Source organism: Talpa europaea, assembly GCF_964194135.1.
Source record: "Talpa europaea genome assembly, chromosome: 15".
NCBI lineage: Eukaryota > Metazoa > Chordata > Mammalia > Eulipotyphla > Talpidae > Talpa > Talpa europaea.
The window spans coordinates 37,778,145-37,796,056 of NC_140083.1; the positions used below are offsets into that span (position 1 = coordinate 37,778,145).

General features: G+C 37.9%; 1 protein-coding gene across 2 annotated transcripts; it reads left to right on the plus strand.

Moving 5' to 3' along the window:
* Window positions 1-13,634, plus strand: TMBIM4 (transmembrane BAX inhibitor motif containing 4; the record flags this gene model as incomplete). Of its 2 annotated transcripts, none has more annotated exons than XM_084255357.1 (7): window positions 1-97; window positions 6,255-6,363; window positions 7,608-7,713; window positions 9,633-9,666; window positions 11,448-11,565; window positions 12,584-12,629; window positions 13,428-13,634. In XM_084255357.1, 7 exons carry the CDS (start codon window positions 1-3, stop codon window positions 13,632-13,634), a joined length of 717 nt encoding a protein of 238 aa, XP_084111483.1. The 2 variants fall into 2 exon arrangements, with proteins under 2 accessions (XP_084111483.1, XP_084111484.1); XM_084255358.1 differs by having other exon boundaries at window positions 56-97; window positions 6,293-6,363.
* Between the last annotated feature and the right edge of the window lie 4,278 nt (window positions 13,635-17,912).

A 17,912-nucleotide genomic window follows, 5' to 3' on the forward strand; every position in this document is an offset into this window, starting at 1 on the left:
ATGGGCGAGCCTGACCCCCGCTACCGCGGCTCCTCCATCGAGGACGACTTCAACTATGGCAGCTGCGTGGCCTCGGCCAGCGTGCACATCCGAATGGGTAGGCCAGGCCGCCTTTCCCCTCCGCCCCCGGCCTCCGTCGCCTTCCCGGCGGCGCCGTCGGTCTCCCGGGACGGATTTCCGGCCCGAGGGAGGCGCCCTCCGCGGCGGGCGGGCGCCGGCGGGGCCCTGGGGTCCCGGGGGAGCCCCCGGACTCGGAGGACGGGCGCCCTCCTTCGGGAGTTGGGGGGCGCTCTGGCCGCTTCGCAGGGGCTCACGTACCTGTGCGATCTGAGACCTAAACCGCTTCCTTCCTTCCCCAGGCGCCTCTCCAGCTGCTTCCCCCCCTGCTCAGCCCCAGCCTCCCTTGGGTGGGGCAGGGAACCTGGACCCTCCCCTTGTAGAGCCCACCCTACTTTAAGCCCTGTCTTCTTGGGGTGAAAGGCAAGGATGAAAACCTTGGCCGCCTCATTTGACTGCTTTAGAAGAAACTGAAACTGAAAGTTACCTTTTTTTGGTGGAAATAAGTGTATTGCGTGATCGTGACTTATAACTGAATGGAATTATTAGGATGTGCGTTCTTTGGGGGGGCGTGTGAAAGGTCGATGCAGGGGCCAGGAATGAGGAAGCCCACATAGAAAAGAACAAGATGGCCCCGTGACAGCAGTACCACTGATAACAGCAAACCGAAACTGAAGCCATAAACAGGAGAAAAACAACTTTGTTCCGCCTAAACCTGTTTCCCCCCCTGCCAACCCAGTTCTCCTGCCTAACCTCTCCTCACCCTATAAAAGGACATCTCACCCCCACAACTGGCGCGACTTCATCACGGACCCCCACCTTGGGTCCGTGAATTTCGCCCGGGGGCGCAATAAATTCCACCCCCCCTTTGAGAAATTTAACCTGGCTCTCCTTTTCGTTATCCTCCAAACCTTTCAGCATGAACTGGTTTTCAGTTTCTGTTGTCTTTTCTTTGCTGCACTGTAGGATGAGAGGGCGGAGACCATGTGGAATGCTCACTATTTTCTCTCCCTAGGACTTACAAATCAACATAGGTTTGAGTGTTACTGAGGCAGTTACTAGAAATGGAAGCTTTCTAGGTCAATAAAAATGCCGTTTAGTTTTTTAACTTAGGCCGTATCCAGTGGGCAGCAATTTTGAATTTAAATTACCGAGCTACATGTAAGTGGAATTCAGTGTCTGTTTTATTTCACCATGTCGTCTCAGAAGCTACCTCAGATTTTCATTCTTATCCGTGCAGCGGGAATTTTGAAAATCTGTTGCACTGAGACTTTTCATCCCTAGCATCTGTTTTTCTGGAAATGAATTTTTTAAATGAGCCTTTTTTTAAGTAAAAAAAATTTATGACAAAATATACAGAACATTAAAAAGTTACCATGTTAACAATTGTAAGCCTACAGTTCAATAGTGTTACATATGTTCTGATTGTTGTGCAGCCAATCTTCAGAACCTTTTTATAATGCAAAACCAAAACCCCATACCAGTACTTCAAACAACTTGCCATTTCTCTCTTCCCCAAGCCCCTGCTATATACTTTTTTCTTTCTTTTTTTTTTTTTTTGGTGAATCTGGATACTCTAAGATACCTCATGTAAGTGAAATAATACAGTATTTGTCTTTTTGTGACTGGCTTATTTCAATTAGCATATTTTCAGGGTTCATCTTTATTGTAGCATGTGTCAGAATTTCTTTTCTAATTTTTTAGGTTGAAAAATATTCTGATAACATGTATAAACCACATTTTATTGATCCTTTCATCTGCTGGTGGACACTGAGTTGCTTCTACCTCACTGTGAATAATGCTGCTATATACATAAGCACACAAATATCTTTGGAACGCTCCTTTCAATTCTGGCTATACACCCAAAAGCAGAATTGCTTAATTTTAGTGAAAAACCTCAGTTTAACCACCTGTATTTCTCCTTTCCTACTCACACACAGAACACTTCACTACTGACACTTCTGATTACCATGTGTGTGTGGTTTTCCCCACACCTAACAAATCTCTGCCATATCAGTGGGTGTCCTACATCCATTTAACACAGTTCTGTCACTATCTGGAGATATAGTGTCAGATCTCACAGGTTAAGAACTCAGTCCCAGGAAACTGCTTCCACACTATTTTTATTGATTGATTTTGGTATGTTGAACCATTCTTAAATTCCAGGATAAATCCCACTTGTTCATGGTATATAATGTTTTTACTCTCCTGTTGAATTTTGCTTGTTTTTTTTTTTTTCTTTAAAGATTTTTTTTTTCTTTAAAGATTTTTCTTTAAAGATTTATGCGTATAAGAGTTGGGTGTAGGCTGGCATATTTAACCCCATGCGCTACCAGGGAGGCCCCTTGTTAGTGTTTTGTTGGGGATTTTTGCACCAATATTTATCAAGGATATTGGTCTGTAGTTTTGTTTTCTTACAGTGACTTTGGCTTTGATGTTGATATAATGCTGGTTCATAGAATGAGGATGAAAGTGTTCTTCAATTTTGTTGGAGTATTAGGAGGACTGGTGTTAAAACTCAGCTCTTAGTGTATAATTTTTAAACCAGTAAGGCTTTCTTTAGAGTCCAGCTGTAAAGTGGACAGTGACAATGTGATACAGTAGACTTAGAATTGGTATTGCAAGTACTGGGAGTGGGTGAGAATTTCTGGCTGTCTCACAGATACCAGTGGGAGAATGAGAATTCTGCTAATCCCAGAAGTGATAAAGAAAGAGAGTCGCTTCAGGGTAGGACAGAAAATGGCAGACACTGCAGGAAATTAAATTTCTGTGGAGGAGATATGTGAATAGAAGGCATCTATAAGAGAGTTATTGTTGAGTCAGGGTACTGCCATTAAAGAGACATCTGAATCATTACCATACATTTAATAAATAAACTTAATTAAAAAAAAAAAAAAACCGGGCCTCCCCGGTGGCGCAGCGGTTGAGCGCTGGGTTGCGAAACTGCGCGCGGCCTCTGCGGCGCCGGTTTGATCCCCGGCTGCTCCCCAGCCACCAGAGGAGGGTCCCACATGGCGTGCAGACCTCTCCTGCCGCCCGCTGCTCCCCTCAGCAGTGTACTTCGGTCCTTCTGCCTGCTCTGCTCCCCGCTCTGGTGAATTCTCTCACCCTCCCGTGCTTCTGACTGTACCCAGTGCATGTATAAACAAAAAAACAAACAAACAAACCAGCAAACAAATAAATAAAGCATGCCTCTATAAAAAAAAAAAAAAAAAACCCTTTTTATTGCCTGTAAACTCAGTAGGGAAAGAAAAGTTTTGGATGTCATTGTTGCTCTCCTTAAAGCATTAGTTTGGTTGTTCAGTAGCTAAACTAATCGGCGATAGCAAATTAATTAAATTCTAAAGTGCCAAGGGACTTTAGGAGGAGTCCCTTCTGAAGAAACTGGAGGGAGTTTAGGAAAGGAAGTGAAAGTGTGTGAATAGGTAGGAATAGAATCCCAATCAAGTGCTGGGTTTGGATATATGAATGCTAAAAAAAATTTATAACAATATTGTTGTTTTCCCTGTAATTACAACTCCTAAAATAACATATACATATGTTTATAGAAATCTAAGTTTCAAAACACTTTTCTAAAATAACATAATTCTTTCAGTGAGGCTGAAGGCCCAGAACCAGGTTTTGTAATACATAGATGAATGTTCCTTCCACCTGTCTGCAGATGTAGACTGTTACAAAGAATTAGTCTTATTGTGGTTAACTTCCATATGTTTCACATCAATTTACATGTTGACTGAAATACCAGAAACACAATAATAATTTGTTCATTCATAAATATTTAAATTATGCAGGAGCATTTTACTTTGGGAGCTCTGGTAATTGGATTGGTAACTAAACTGACTACATGTGTATTAAAAAGTAGTTCTCATCTATCTCTGGTATTAAGTAGAGAAAAGCTAAAACAAAAATGCCCCCAAATTTTTTGAAAGCATGTCAAGCTGCTTATAATATGACTATTCTGGAAGATACTTTTGGAATAGTATACATCTAAAATGTCAAGGTTCAGGTGGCCTCCCTGGTGGCGCAGGGATTAAAGACAGTGCTATCAAGCTATCACCAGCCACTGCAGCATGGGTTCCATCCAGGCTGGCCAGGGAGCAACAGGGTGCAGGACCCCTCTCCTGTCTCTCAAGTTGCTCCCCTCAGCAGTGTATTTCAGTATATCTGCCTGTTTTGCTCCCCACTCTGGTGAATCCTCTCAACCCCCGCACCACTAGCTTACACCCCAGTTCTTGTATGCATATATAAATAAATCTTAAAAAAAAAACTTAAAAAAACTAAGAAATTAGGAAAAACTCTCTATGCGAGAAGGAAATATTAAAATTTTGAGGATTAAATCTTTAGCATTTATGAAATTTTCCTTATTCTCATAAAATGCTTAGTTTATTAGTTGGTACTTGGCTGACATGTCATCAGAATACTTCATTCTTATCTTGAGAAGCCAAGTCTTGATAGGATTTTTTTTCAATGAGAAAATTTATCAAATGAGCAGTATAGTGAGAGGTGAGAGACAGGGCTTATTCCTTTATGGGTAAAAGTCATTCAAAAATGTTTTAATTGCCTGCCTAAAAAGCACAGTGCTCTCTCTACTCAATTGACACCATTATTATTTCAGAATAATGCCTTCTCTCTTCCCACCAAAATTCATTTTTCTTTAATTCAATATAATTTTATTTTATTATATATATTTTTTTACATTGTTCTTAATTTTTTTACAATGTGTACTTTCTCATCTCAGTTATAGTCCCCGTGCAATTCAATATCATTTTAAAATTTAATGTACATTATTCTTTGCCATACATTTGTTTGGGTGCTCGGGGTATGACAATGAGTAAGGCATGCTTCCTATTATTAGGGAGCTTTAGTCTATAGTGTAATGGAAGTGAAGGACAACTAGACTTATTAGCAAATCAAGTGATTTAGAATTATGATTCCTTGGGAACATAAAAAGGAACATTTAATTCAGAAAGAGAAACTGAGAAAGGCTGAATCTTTTTTTTGTTAAGATGTATTTATTTATGCATACAAGCACTGGGGTACAGACCAGAGATGTGGGGGTAAGAGGAGTCACCAGAGACAGAGTGGGGAACAGAACAGGCAGACAGACCAAAATATGATGCTGATGGGAGCAGCGGGCGAGTCAGCAGAGGTCTGCTGCGGAAAGGCTGAATCTTAAAGGATGATTAACAGTGAGCTAAAGGCGCCCCCTGCCCCCCACGCAGCGCAGCGGGTTGAGCGCTGAGCTACAAAGCTGTCCACAGCCTCTACAGCGCAGGTTCGATTCCTGGCTGGCCAGGGAGATACCCACATGGTGCGGCAGACCTCTCCTGTCTTGCCTGCTGCTCCCCTCAGCAGTGTCTTTGGTCTGTCTGCCTGTTCTGCTCCCTGCTTTGTCTCTGGTGAATTCTCTCACCCTCCCGCGCCTCTGACCTGTACCCCAGTTCTTGTATAAATAAATCCTTAAAAAAATAATTTAAAAAAAGTGAGCTAAAGGGAAGGAATAGGGGAGAAGGGTGTTATCAATAGTATACATGGAAGAGAGGTAGGAACTGCTGTTATAGTTCTGAAGCTGGTGGTGAGACCACTGTATTTATATCATCTGTATATCAGAATAATAAGTATTTTTTAATCAATAGGTCTCAGATATGATATATGGGTGCTTAATAATGAAATATTCAGAACATAAGAATTTATTACTTTATAGAAAACAGAGACAGGTACAATAAGTGATAGAACAGAGGAGTGAAATTAAGTTTACATACTTGTTTTTAAAGATATGTTTCAATTTGGGGAAATAATTCTGTTGTTGTGGAAATTAAAGTATCTCAAAGTTTATATCTAGCTGTGTGCTTTTTAATCCTACTTTGTTTCAAGATAGAACTAACTGTTCTTTAAAAATGTTCTGCTTTTAATCTTTTGCTTTATTGTATGCTGCTGTGTACAAAGAAACATAATACCTTTTTATTTTTATGAAAGCATTTATATTTTCACCCATTAACTTAATTTTTTAAGTTCATGCTTCTTGGAGGTCTACTTATCACTTACAATTTTTGAATTTATAGGAATCATTTTTAATTTTAGATTACCTGCATAAAGATTTAAGAAAGAATATATGCAAAAATTTAATATTTCTAATAAGAAATTTGTTCTTGGTGTTCTGTAATAAATACTTAGTCATGTGTAATTTTTTCTTTCAGCCTTTCTAAGAAAAGTCTACAGCATCCTTTCTCTTCAAGTTCTCTTAACTACAGTGACATCTACAATATTTTTATATTTTGAGTCTATGCGGACATTTGTACGTGAAAGGTAAGTTAATCAGATGATTCTGAATCATTTTAAGCGACTGCATATGATCAAGAGATCATATAATTAAGTTCATTTTTATATTAATTCTTGATGTTAGAATATAAAAAAGGTTAATTATTAACACCTATGAATAAGATTACTTTTGTTTTGATAAGAAACATGCTATAGAACATCTTTACGTCTAAATTATTTTGCTAAGAGTTAAATCCTCTCCTTCTGGGATAATACTAAGAATTTTTACTGTATGAAGTTAAAAAAATTTTTTTTAAAGATTTATTTTATTTTATGCATACAAGAGCTGGGGCACAGGCCAGAGGTGTGGGGTGTGAGAGGATTCACCAGAGACAGAGTGGGGAACAGAACAGGCAGATTGACTGAAGTACACTGCACAGAGGAGCAGCAGATGAGTCAGGAGAGGTCTGCTGCACCAGGTGGGTAGCTCCCTGCCCGGGGATGGAAATCATGCTGCAGTGGCTGAGGATAGCTTCATAGGTTGCGTCTTAACCCCTTGCGCCAGCAAGGAGGCCCAAAGTTTAAAAATTTTTAATTGATTTCTTTTTATTAACCTTTTGACCTACCCCAAAGCCTAGGTAGTGCATGAAAGATTAAGATACTAAATACAAGTACATTTAATTTAACTTATTTTTGACTCATGGCATGTCAGTTTCACTGACAAGTTTTCAAGAGAGCTGTGACTCACTCCTAATTTATTTAAGATCTGACCTCCAAAATAATTATTTCTCTGGATAAAAGTAGTATATATATCCTTTATATTAAAGAAAGGGAAAAAAATGAATGAAGGGATATTTTCTAAAAAGTAGAGAATTTTTGTCCTCCTTCCCCTTATAAAAAGAGAATGTTGAACTAGTAGTTTTCTATTTGGTAAAATTATTTAAGTTATAACTATATTGCAAATATCCTAAAACAGTAGTTAGGTATAAAATTTGTTTATTTAAAAACTTTTCTTTATTGTGCTTTAGTTCTAAAAGCAGAATGCTAATAGCAGAAATTATTCAAATATGGAAGAAATTCTGCAGTAAAAAGAAAATGCTTTCCTATGTATTGTGGACTCTTTGTCCTGCTACTCCTCATTTTAGTCTCCTCAAATTTAAGTTTTGTGTGAACCCATCTAGATTTTATCGCTATACTTCTACATACATATAAAAGAGAAATTTGTATTAAATTGGATAATACCATTTATATAATTTTCAACTTGAAAATGTTTTTAATGTTATGTCTTTCAGTCCTGCCTTACTTCTGGTATTTGCCCTTGGATCTCTGGGTTTGACTTTTGCATTGACTTTAAACAGACATAAGCATCCTCTTAACCTGTACTTGCTTTTTGGATTTGTAAGTACTTAACAGTATCTCTTCCTTTAATATTTGCTCCTGAGTTTTAAATTTATTTAATTGAATGCATATACATCTATAACAATGGCAGAACAAAATTACGGAGTTTTTTAAAATGAGGATATTATAGTAAATAACTTGTACTTTTTAGTTTTTTGGAATTTTTAACCTCTTGTCACTTTCAAAGATTTTTTAAAATTATATTCATTTCGGTAAAGGTGGTTTACAGCACTGTATGTTTTAGGGGTATAGGTTCACACCTCTACAGATGTATGTTATCACACCACACCTACCTCCAAAGTGTCAACAGTCTTTCAGCAGTCTACTGGGGCCTCACTCCCTTATTCCCATAATGATTTTCTGTACCCTCAGTTCTGCAGTCAGATTTCAAGGATTTGTTTTGTTTCTTCCTTTGCTTTGTTTCTCTATATATTCCATGTGAAGCATGTAAAATACATTACTGAGACTTCTGATATTAGGTTATTTTGACCTGCTCCAACACAGTAAGAAAGGAGGTGAATTTTACCTGGCCTTAGAAGGTGCGGGGTGTGTGTGTGTGTGTATTTTAAATGGGTATTGTTTTGGGGTGGTGGTATGTTTTCCTACTCTTATCTTTTGCCTGTTTATACTGTCTTCTTTCTTTCAAGTACTTCAGTATGGGGCAAGATTTCAACATAAAATCATGTCACAAAAATCAAGTACATTCTTACACTACATTGTGTAATTATGTTGCCCAGAAAAATGATTTCTATCATCTTGCTACCACTTCCTGACACTGCTAATAACATAAAAATGTAACAAAATGTGGCTATGGCTTTATTGCTTCTACATTTGTATAAATTCTAATACCATTTTTGACGTGGTTCTGATGACTTCTTGATTTTAGGTAGGAGTGAGTTATAGGGAGTGTTTCTACCCAGAGCATGATTATATGGCCACTACTGTTTCTGCTTTTGTCTTTATAATATGGTCTGTCAGATGGCTTGATAAAATCAAACTAGAGTAAGCATATAAAACAAAATAAAAATATGTAGTTAAAGAGAAAGAGATGCTAAAGGACAAAACTCACTATTTCTAAATCTTGTTTAGGGTATGAGTTCAGCTACTTGTAACATGGTTTAAACAGAGACAAAATCCCAGTGGCCTAAACAGGATAGTTTATTTTTATTTCTTATAAAATCTGAATGACTGTTTAGTCACATCGTCAGAGGTCCAGGTGCTTGTTATGATTCAAGCATTCCTATGGTATTGCATGGTATCAGACAGCTTACTACCATATCCACTTTCCAGGAAGTAATTGAAAAAAGAAAAAGAAAAAAAAAAAGAGAAGAGAAAAGGGAGAACAAACCTCTTGCCTTTTAGAAGTTGTATATTTCTCTATTTATATTCTGTTGGCTAAAATATGGTCCTATGACCATATTTGCAAAGGAGGCCGAAAAACTATAATTTTAATCTGAGTAACTGTGTACAGGGGGAAATCCTGTTACTAGGGAAGAAAAAGAGATTGCTTATTGGATGACAGTTTCAAGACTATCATACTAAAGTACTACCTAAATATTTTATTTTTCCTATGTTTGTGTGAGATATTAAGGTTTTTGTAAATGTGCATGATTTTCAGTGTATTTATACTAGAGTGAGAAAAATAGAATTTCCTATATTATTTTTTATATAATCACCCTATTATAGATATGAAAAACCTAGTCTAGATAGATTCACAATTAGAACTAAATATTCTTACTCAGTACACTGAAGTCTTATTTACGTAATGGTGGGCTTAAAATCTGTCCCTTATATGTCACAAGAATGCTTTGAAACTAAAATAAGATTATGCATATGGAATCACATTGAATCCCTAGAAATGAGAACCTGTACATGAGACAGTATAAATATTATGTGTAATTTTAATTTCTTTTCCTTAGACACTGTTGGAAGCTCTGTCTGTGGCCTTTGTTGGTAAGCTAGAATTGTGTTTCTATATATTATAGTAATTTTTAATGTGGATTAATCTTTTGAGTAAAAAGGTGTTTGAGTAAAACGTGTCATGTTTCAAAAATTGGCATAGATGAATTCCTAAAATAGAAGCAAAAATTAAAATGCAATTTAGCTTAGAGGAAGTGGAAAAAATTAGGAAAACAATAGGAGTGGAGAACATTATTTATCCATTTATCAGAATAAGGCAACCACAGTTAATCTTTTCCCTAATTTTAAGGAATCTTAGGTGAACTGATGATTTTTATTTTAGGTAGGAGTGAGTTATAGGGAGTGTTTTGAGCCATGTACTTTAATTACATGAGTTCAGTCTCTCCAGTTGCCTGCTTTGAACTGTGCCTTACTGTTATATCTTCATAGTTTATCAAATGGACTACAAGAAACAATGATAATTTCTGGTTTGTATTTGAAAGGAAGTGTTCCTATGCAATGCCTCAAGTAAAAAATTTATGATTAATAAAAACTGAGATATTCTCAAAATGATTAACCTTGGGTACAGAAAGGTCAGGATTAAATATTACTCTCAATTATAATAAATTCTCATGTTTAATATATTTAGGACTTCCTATTTTATCGCTATTGATTTTAACCTTTATGCTAGTTTTGCTGAATTTATATATTGCTTGGTATTCTACTTCTTCCGTTTGTAAGAGAATAAAAGTACTGTAATTTCTCAACATGGAAAGAATTATTAATATTTCTATATTATTAGTGTTATTATCTATTAATGCTATTTACTATTATTGTTACCAAGTTCATCTCTGCCCTCCTGGCTCCCAATATTTGTAAGGAATTTACTATTTCAATGTTATTCTAATTAGGATTAGAAATACATAAATGGGGTAATCACCGGATATCATTTTCCTCACAAATTTTAATTTTTTTCCACTTAATCTTATGCTGAAATGACTGACAAAGAGCAAAATTGATTTCATCTTTTACCTTTTCTACACCTTCCTTACTCCTGTAATGGTACAGAGACATTTCAATAATGTACCATTTTAGAACAGAACGAACTTGTTTAATCCCAGAAAAATTAAAAACTACTTAGTTTTGGGTGAAATTTTATCATTGTTTTAAAATATTAAACAGTTACATTAAAACAAACATAGTAACCCAGCTGGTCATTCTAAAATTACAGAAGAAAAATTTTTACACAGTCAAAACTCTATAATAATTTACTCCAAGATAAGGCACTTGGATACAGAGCAATTAGTGGTTAGTTTCTGTTTTCTGTAGGACTATTCAATGGCAGACAACCTCAGACAGTTCCAATAGTTTTCTTACCCAGTTTTCCTGGTTTGGGCTTATTACCTGGGTGCAATAGCCAGGTGATTGCTAGAATTGCTGCTACTGTCTAGGAATTCCCAGTCAGCAACAGAATCATCCCTATTGATAAATTTAAGCTTTAATGGGCAATCATGACAGGACAGGGGTGGATGAGAATCATTCTGCCATATCCCCACAACTCCTAACCACCTAGCTGTATAATATCTCTCTAGTCTTTTCTTTAGCTTCATAGTTACTTGATCCCTTCTTTTATGTGTGAATGTGTATTTTGGATCCTGTTTATTGAATTACAGGGTCATTTTGTATATCAATATTCAATACTAGGGAAGAAATCTTTTCATAATTGTTTTTATTGGCAAGTAGTACAGGAAAAACTAAAGTAACTTTTATGTTAAATACCGGAAATAAATCTTTTATGTTTATATACATTTTTAATCAGTGTTTTCATTTTACAGTTACTTTATATGATGTAAATGTTGTTCTGCAAGCTTTTATACTGACTACCGCAGTATTTCTTGGTTTGACTATATATACTCTACAATCTAAGAGAGATTTCGGCAAATTTGGAGCAGGGTAAGTTATATAATCAAGGCTATGATTTTCATCTCCATTGAGATGGCAATTACTGATGTCAGGCTTCCTGAGCTTATCCCACAGTTCACTGATGCTCTGCTCATTTTTTTCCCAGTCTGTTTTTTCCTCTGTGATTCATTTTGGTTCGTTTTTGTCACTATTTCAGTAACTTTATATGTTTTTTAAAGATTTATTTTATTTATTTATGCAGACGAGAACAGGGGTGTAGGCCAGGGGTGCTGGGGGTGAAAGGATTCACCATAGAGTGGGGAGTAGAACAGGCAGAGCTACTGAAATCCACTGCTGAGGGGAGCAGCAAGCTACGCAGGAGAGGTCTGCACCATGTGGGTTAGCTCCCTGGATGGGATCGAATTCATGCTGCAGTGGCAGGCAGTAGCTTGATAGCTGAGACTTTAACCCCTGCGCCACCATGGAGTGCCCAAATTCAATAACTTTAGCTTCTTCAGTGCCTAATCTGCTCTTAGTCCCAACGAGATAATTTTTCTTTTGATATACTATATTTTTCATCTACAGAAATTCAGTTTAATTTTTCTTTTGAAAAAAATATATCATCCACTTCTTTCCTTTTGATAATACTGTTCTAGCTCTCCTTGAACACAAAGATATTTTTGAATGTAATTGTTACTTCCATCACTATGTCATTTCTGAATAAAAACGACAGTACTTTGGGGATGATGTTAATGGATATGTATGGTTACAGAACAATCTGCTATTATTACTTGGTTTAAAAATTCAATTATGTTCCATTTATTCTTGTATATATTTACAGAAGTTTTATAGATCTCTGAATCAAAATACTTGTAATGATATTTCTGTTTATATATTTTGTGTTCCATAAGAAAACTATAAAAATATATTCATTATATGTTCATAAATTTCTACATTTCAATTTATTCTTTGGTAAATAAGAGGACAGGTTTATTCAGTAAAAATGTTTACTGGGTTTGTAAAGTTTTTTAAGGAAGAGTATTCTAAATTACTATTTTTTTTTTTATAGACTGTTTGCTGTTTTATGGATTTTATGCTTGTCAGCAATCCTGAGGGTAGGTTTTCTTTTAGAATGATAACTTGAAATGTAGTTCTGGCCATGTCAATATAAATAATTACAAAAAGCTATAAGCAGTACTCTTATGATAAGTTACTTAGCTGTAATTGTCTGTAACATTTGTGTATGATTATTGTCATTAAAATAATCAAGCATTAATATTATTGAATGAAAGATGAGTAAATGAGTTAAATTACATAGAAAGAGGCCCTCACATGTAATTGCTATCCTCCAAGGTGGCACATGTATTCTGAAAAATGTTTAAATGTTAATGTTCAAAGTCGAGTAATTTATTAGAAAGTAAGCTATCCATTAATTCATTCAACAGAAGCAAGAGCGAACCTCTCTTGCCTGTTTCTCTTTTTTTTTAATAGTTGAAGGGCAGGTTTATTAGGAAAAGGGACAGAAAAGTAAAGTACTCTTGCACAGACACAAGCAGGCAGGAAGAGCTGCCCTGAAGGGACAGGTTTGCTGAGAGATGGTTGCAGGTGGGTGGACTTGAGGAGAGCGGCCTCCCCTGAGGGAGGTCAGTGAAGAGAAGCCCCGGCAGGTACAGGTCATCGGCAGGCAGGAAATTGCTGCCCTGCAGAGGGAGAGAGTTGGTAAAAAGAGGCACCTGCATAGGCACAGGTGGGCAGAAGGAGTGCTGCCTCTCTTGCCTGTTTCTGCTTTTAACATTTAAATACAAAGTTGTATAGCATTATTAAATGTGTATGTAGTGTATGTTACTTAAGAACAAGTAACATGTATTCTTAATACTGTTCTTATAAATATTATTTTAATCTCTTGCCTATAGTTATTTTTTTATAGTGAGACAATGGAACTGGTTATGGCTGCTGTTGGAGCACTTCTTTTCTGCGGATTTATCATCTATGACACACACTCACTGATGCACAGGCTGTCACCTGAAGAGTATGTATTAGCTGCCATTAACCTCTACTTGGATATCATCAATCTGTTCCTGCACATGTTGCGCTTTTTGGAAGCAGTCAATAAAAAGTGATTGAAAGCAGGCCCCAGGGCCTCCCTGGTGTCTTAGGGTTTAAGTCTCAGGGCTATCACCCCTATGGCCCGAGTTGAATCCCTGCTAGGGAGCTAACACACATAAGGAGCAGCAGACCTCTCCTTAACAGTGTATTTCAGTAAATGCACTGTTCTGCACCTCACTATGTCTCTGATGAATCCTCTTTACCTGCCCTACACCTCTTATCTCTACCCTATTATATGTAGTGTTATAAAATGATTTATTACTAAAAATTAAAGATATATTTCAAAGTCAGATATTTTGACATAAAATGTGTTATATTCTGCGCTACCAGTGATTAGGACTTCGCAGTGATCTGAATGTTTATGTCCCTCCAAAATTTATATGCTGAAATCTAATGCCCAGTGTGACATATGAGGAGGCAGTTGTTTTGGGACATGCTTATTAGGTTGTGATGGTGGTGTGTTCATGAATGGGATTAGAGCTTTTTATAAAAGAGACCTCGCAGAATCCCTTATCCCTCTGCCATCTGAGATTATAGTGAAAAGACAGTCTGTGAACCAGGTGGGCCTTAATTATACACCTAATTTGCTAGCACCTGAATCTTGGAATGTTCAGCCTCCAAAGCTAGGGGAAACCAATTCTATTGTTTATAAACTACCCATTCTCTAGTATTATGACAGTCTAAACAGATTAGGATTTCATCATATAAATTCTAGAAGGGTACAACTCAAACCATAACACAGTTGGATTCCATCATAATCAATTGTTGAATACCCAATTGCATGATGTTATTACTCAAGTATAACAAGTATAGTGAGTGGGGGCTATTAGATTAGAATCCTTACTATGCACTGTTGATTATAATATGACAATGGCAAGTTATTTATCTTCCTTATGTTTTTGCATTATCTTATGATGGGAATAATACCTTATTGGGTTAAGAGGATTAAATGAGAAATACAGAAAGTTAATGCTTAATGTCAGATGAAAAGTATTATTACTGTCTAAATTTAAACAAAATCAGATTTGACATTTAATAAAAGTAAAACTGCCATGATTTTCAGTAAATTATTTTTTGGTTTAGGAAATAGTTTATTTGAAAAATAAAAATGTAGACAAGGAATCATCTTAAAATGTCAGATTTTTGTAAAAGTTAAGATTTCGATAGGACATTTTTAAATTTTTAACAATGGTAAATAGATAAGATCAAGAACTTTGAAAACCACTGGTATAGTGTATTATACTTTGTAAGAGAACCATAGTTATTCATATGTTGTGCTGTCAATGAATTTTATAGATTGCTCGTTTTTAGCATCACAATCAGTGCTGCTATGGGATGTCTCTGTGTGCCAGTGTGCACAAAGATGCCTAGGTAGGGGATATACCTAAAAGCAGAAATGCTAGATGAAAGGGGAGATATGCAACTTAAATTTTTTATATCAAATAAAGGTGCAAATATGCAAAGACCAGAAGTATTAAAAAAGTGTTGACAGGAATTAACAGAGTGATAGCAACTTTACAAGCAATGTATAAAGTACAGTCAGAGAGGCGGCAGGAGGAAAACAAGGAAAGAGCAGTATCTGAGAACTTTTTATTGAATGTAATTTGGAGAAAAACGAGCAACGGGCCCTGCCTCCCTGCCATCATTTCTTTTCTGCAGGCTTCAGATCTTGCTTTGATCAATTTGATGCATTTTTGGGGATGAGTGTATCAGCAGCCAGTTGTGGGCTTTTTTGGAGCAGCTGGGAACTTAGCTTCTTTTTGCTGGTAGAGCTCTGTCTCAAAGTCTGTCATTTTGGGCCTGGGCAACAATATGAGGTTACCATCTGAATCTCAGGATATTTCCTAATATCTACTAAGGGCCTATACTGATCAAGGGTTCCATGAGAGAGGCCTGACTGCAGAAGCCCCATTTACTGGGTGAACTTACTTGTAGCATCCTTTAAGGTGGAGAACCAGTCCACTTCCCATCAGGTATTCAGAGCTACCTGCTGTCTCCAGTTCCATAAGCTCCTTCCAGCTCTCTGTGGGAGAGAAGCAATGCCCAGTTGGACCAGTAAGCCTTAGCCCTTCCTCTGGGCTTAAAGTATACTGAAGGCTTTAGTTTGGTTCCTTTCATCTTTGTATTCCCATCATATTACCTATCAAAGTGAAAACTCAGATATATGAATTAGGGCTTTTTAAATATACCAAAGCAATTTATTATTTCTTGTATAATAGAACTGCGTTATGCAAACTAGTGAGGACCATGTGTTAAAAAAGGAGTTTTCAATAATGACTTTTCAAATCATCAGAAATGCTGAATTGGGGGTATATTTAATATTGATATTTTCATAATTGATGTTATTTTTCTCTCTTTTGGTACCACATGTCTATTCAAAAGTCTTGACTTTCTATTTTAAGCAAGATGCTGACAATTAGGACTATCAAGCGAGCTTTCTCTAAATTAGAGTGCAAGGTGAACTGTATTGGAGAGACAACTAAGATCTAATATATGGTTAATCTGGTAAAACAGAATTTCACTTACTCTGTAAGAACCTAACCTATTTAAAGAAAACAGACTTCTCAAGCATGCTTTTTTATATGTTAAGTTATGAGCTATTTCCTGTTTGTTAAAAAAAAAAAAAACTTAGTGTAGTCTAAGTTTAGTAATTTAGAATGCAGGATTTCTTCAAGGGTACAAGTTTAACGACAAAAGATCCACAAAATGTCTCAGAAAGAAATCTCGTTTACTAACAACCAGAAATAAAATTACTAGGTCGTTATTAACGACAATTCATTTTCCCGGTTTTTTTCTTTTTTTGGTATGTTGTAAATATCTAGAAAACACTGCTTAAGAATAGTACTGTGCATGTTCGAAATTACAATGTAAAAATAAGAGCTCCCATTTGTCGAATGTATTATCTATAATCAATTAAGTTTTATTAGTTTCATTCTATGGACAAGGAAATTCAGACTGTGGGACACATTAATTAATACAACACAGACATGGGCGGAACCTAGTTTGGTCACTTTACCCTTTTGTCTTTGAGATGGGGAAGGATTTTTTTTTTTTTGGTACCAGCTTCGAGGTAGAACACATAATAAACAAGACGTATTAAAGTCCAATTGGATACGTTCTGACGTGTACTGCCTAATTCCGGGAGACCATGACCCACCTGCGCTCGGGGAATTTAAGGACCGTTAATAAGGATAATCTCAATTCGGCCTCCGGAAGGACACTCCACCTGGAATGTTGGGGTCAAGGAAACCATGACCAGTGTAGTCACTGAGACCGCCCGAGCGCCCCACGTGTCCGTCCCAGGCGCGCCTCGCCGCTAGGCTGGTTCGAGTCGCGCGGCTTCCCCGCCCACGCTCGCCGGGCAGGCCCAGCCGGCGCGGGAACCCGACCCCATTCCCTTCCGCATTCCCCGAACCCGACTTCCGCACCTGTCGGGCCGGACCCACCGGCCAAGACTCGCGCTCCACGACCCAGGGCAGGAAGCGCGTCAGCCGGGACTCCGCCGGACCCCGCCTGGCCACGCCTTCCCGGCGTCGGCTCCCGGCGTGCAGCGCGCCCGCGCGGGGGACGGGCCGGAGGGGCCGGAAGGCGGAAGTGAGGGGACTTCCGGTCGGCGTGAGCGGCGTGTGTTCTGCGTTCGTGAGCTCTGTCAGGTGAGTCGGTGCCGCCCGGGCTTGGGACTTAAGACTCCATTCCACCGCCCCTAGAGGTTATCCGCTCAAGCCTCGTCCCTTTCTGGAGAAGCCCGAGCGCGGCCTAGAGACCTAGGCCTTCCTCAGGGTCAAGGACCTGTCGTGGGCTTGCTGACTGCCCTCCGGCTTCCCCGAGCTCTGTGCCCAGGGCGTTAGTTCACTCCGGCTGAGGGTAACCTCGGCCCTCGAGGCTGCTTACCACGGCGCTTTTATCCCCACCCCTCACGGAGGTTGGTTGGTGTAGACAAGGGAACAGTTTGTAATTGCTGGGGTCCAAAGTGTTACACCACTAATCAACCACCCAGCAAATACTTTCTCAACCTTTACTGTGTACAACGCGCTATGCATTAGGGGATCTAACTGTGAACACACCCTATTGAAACTCCCGCCTTGGTGGAGCCCAGTTTATTGACGATGACAGAAAATGTAAATAATCTCAGACTTTAACACATTAAACAGGAGAGCGAGGTACGGTTTGAGAGAGTTAAAGGAGGAGCAGTTGTGGTGAGAGAAGCCTTTTTGGAGTATAGAATTGAGGAGCAAGCCGTGGGATCGCTTTTTAGACATAGGAACAACACATGTAAAGGTGGTTACAGTTTG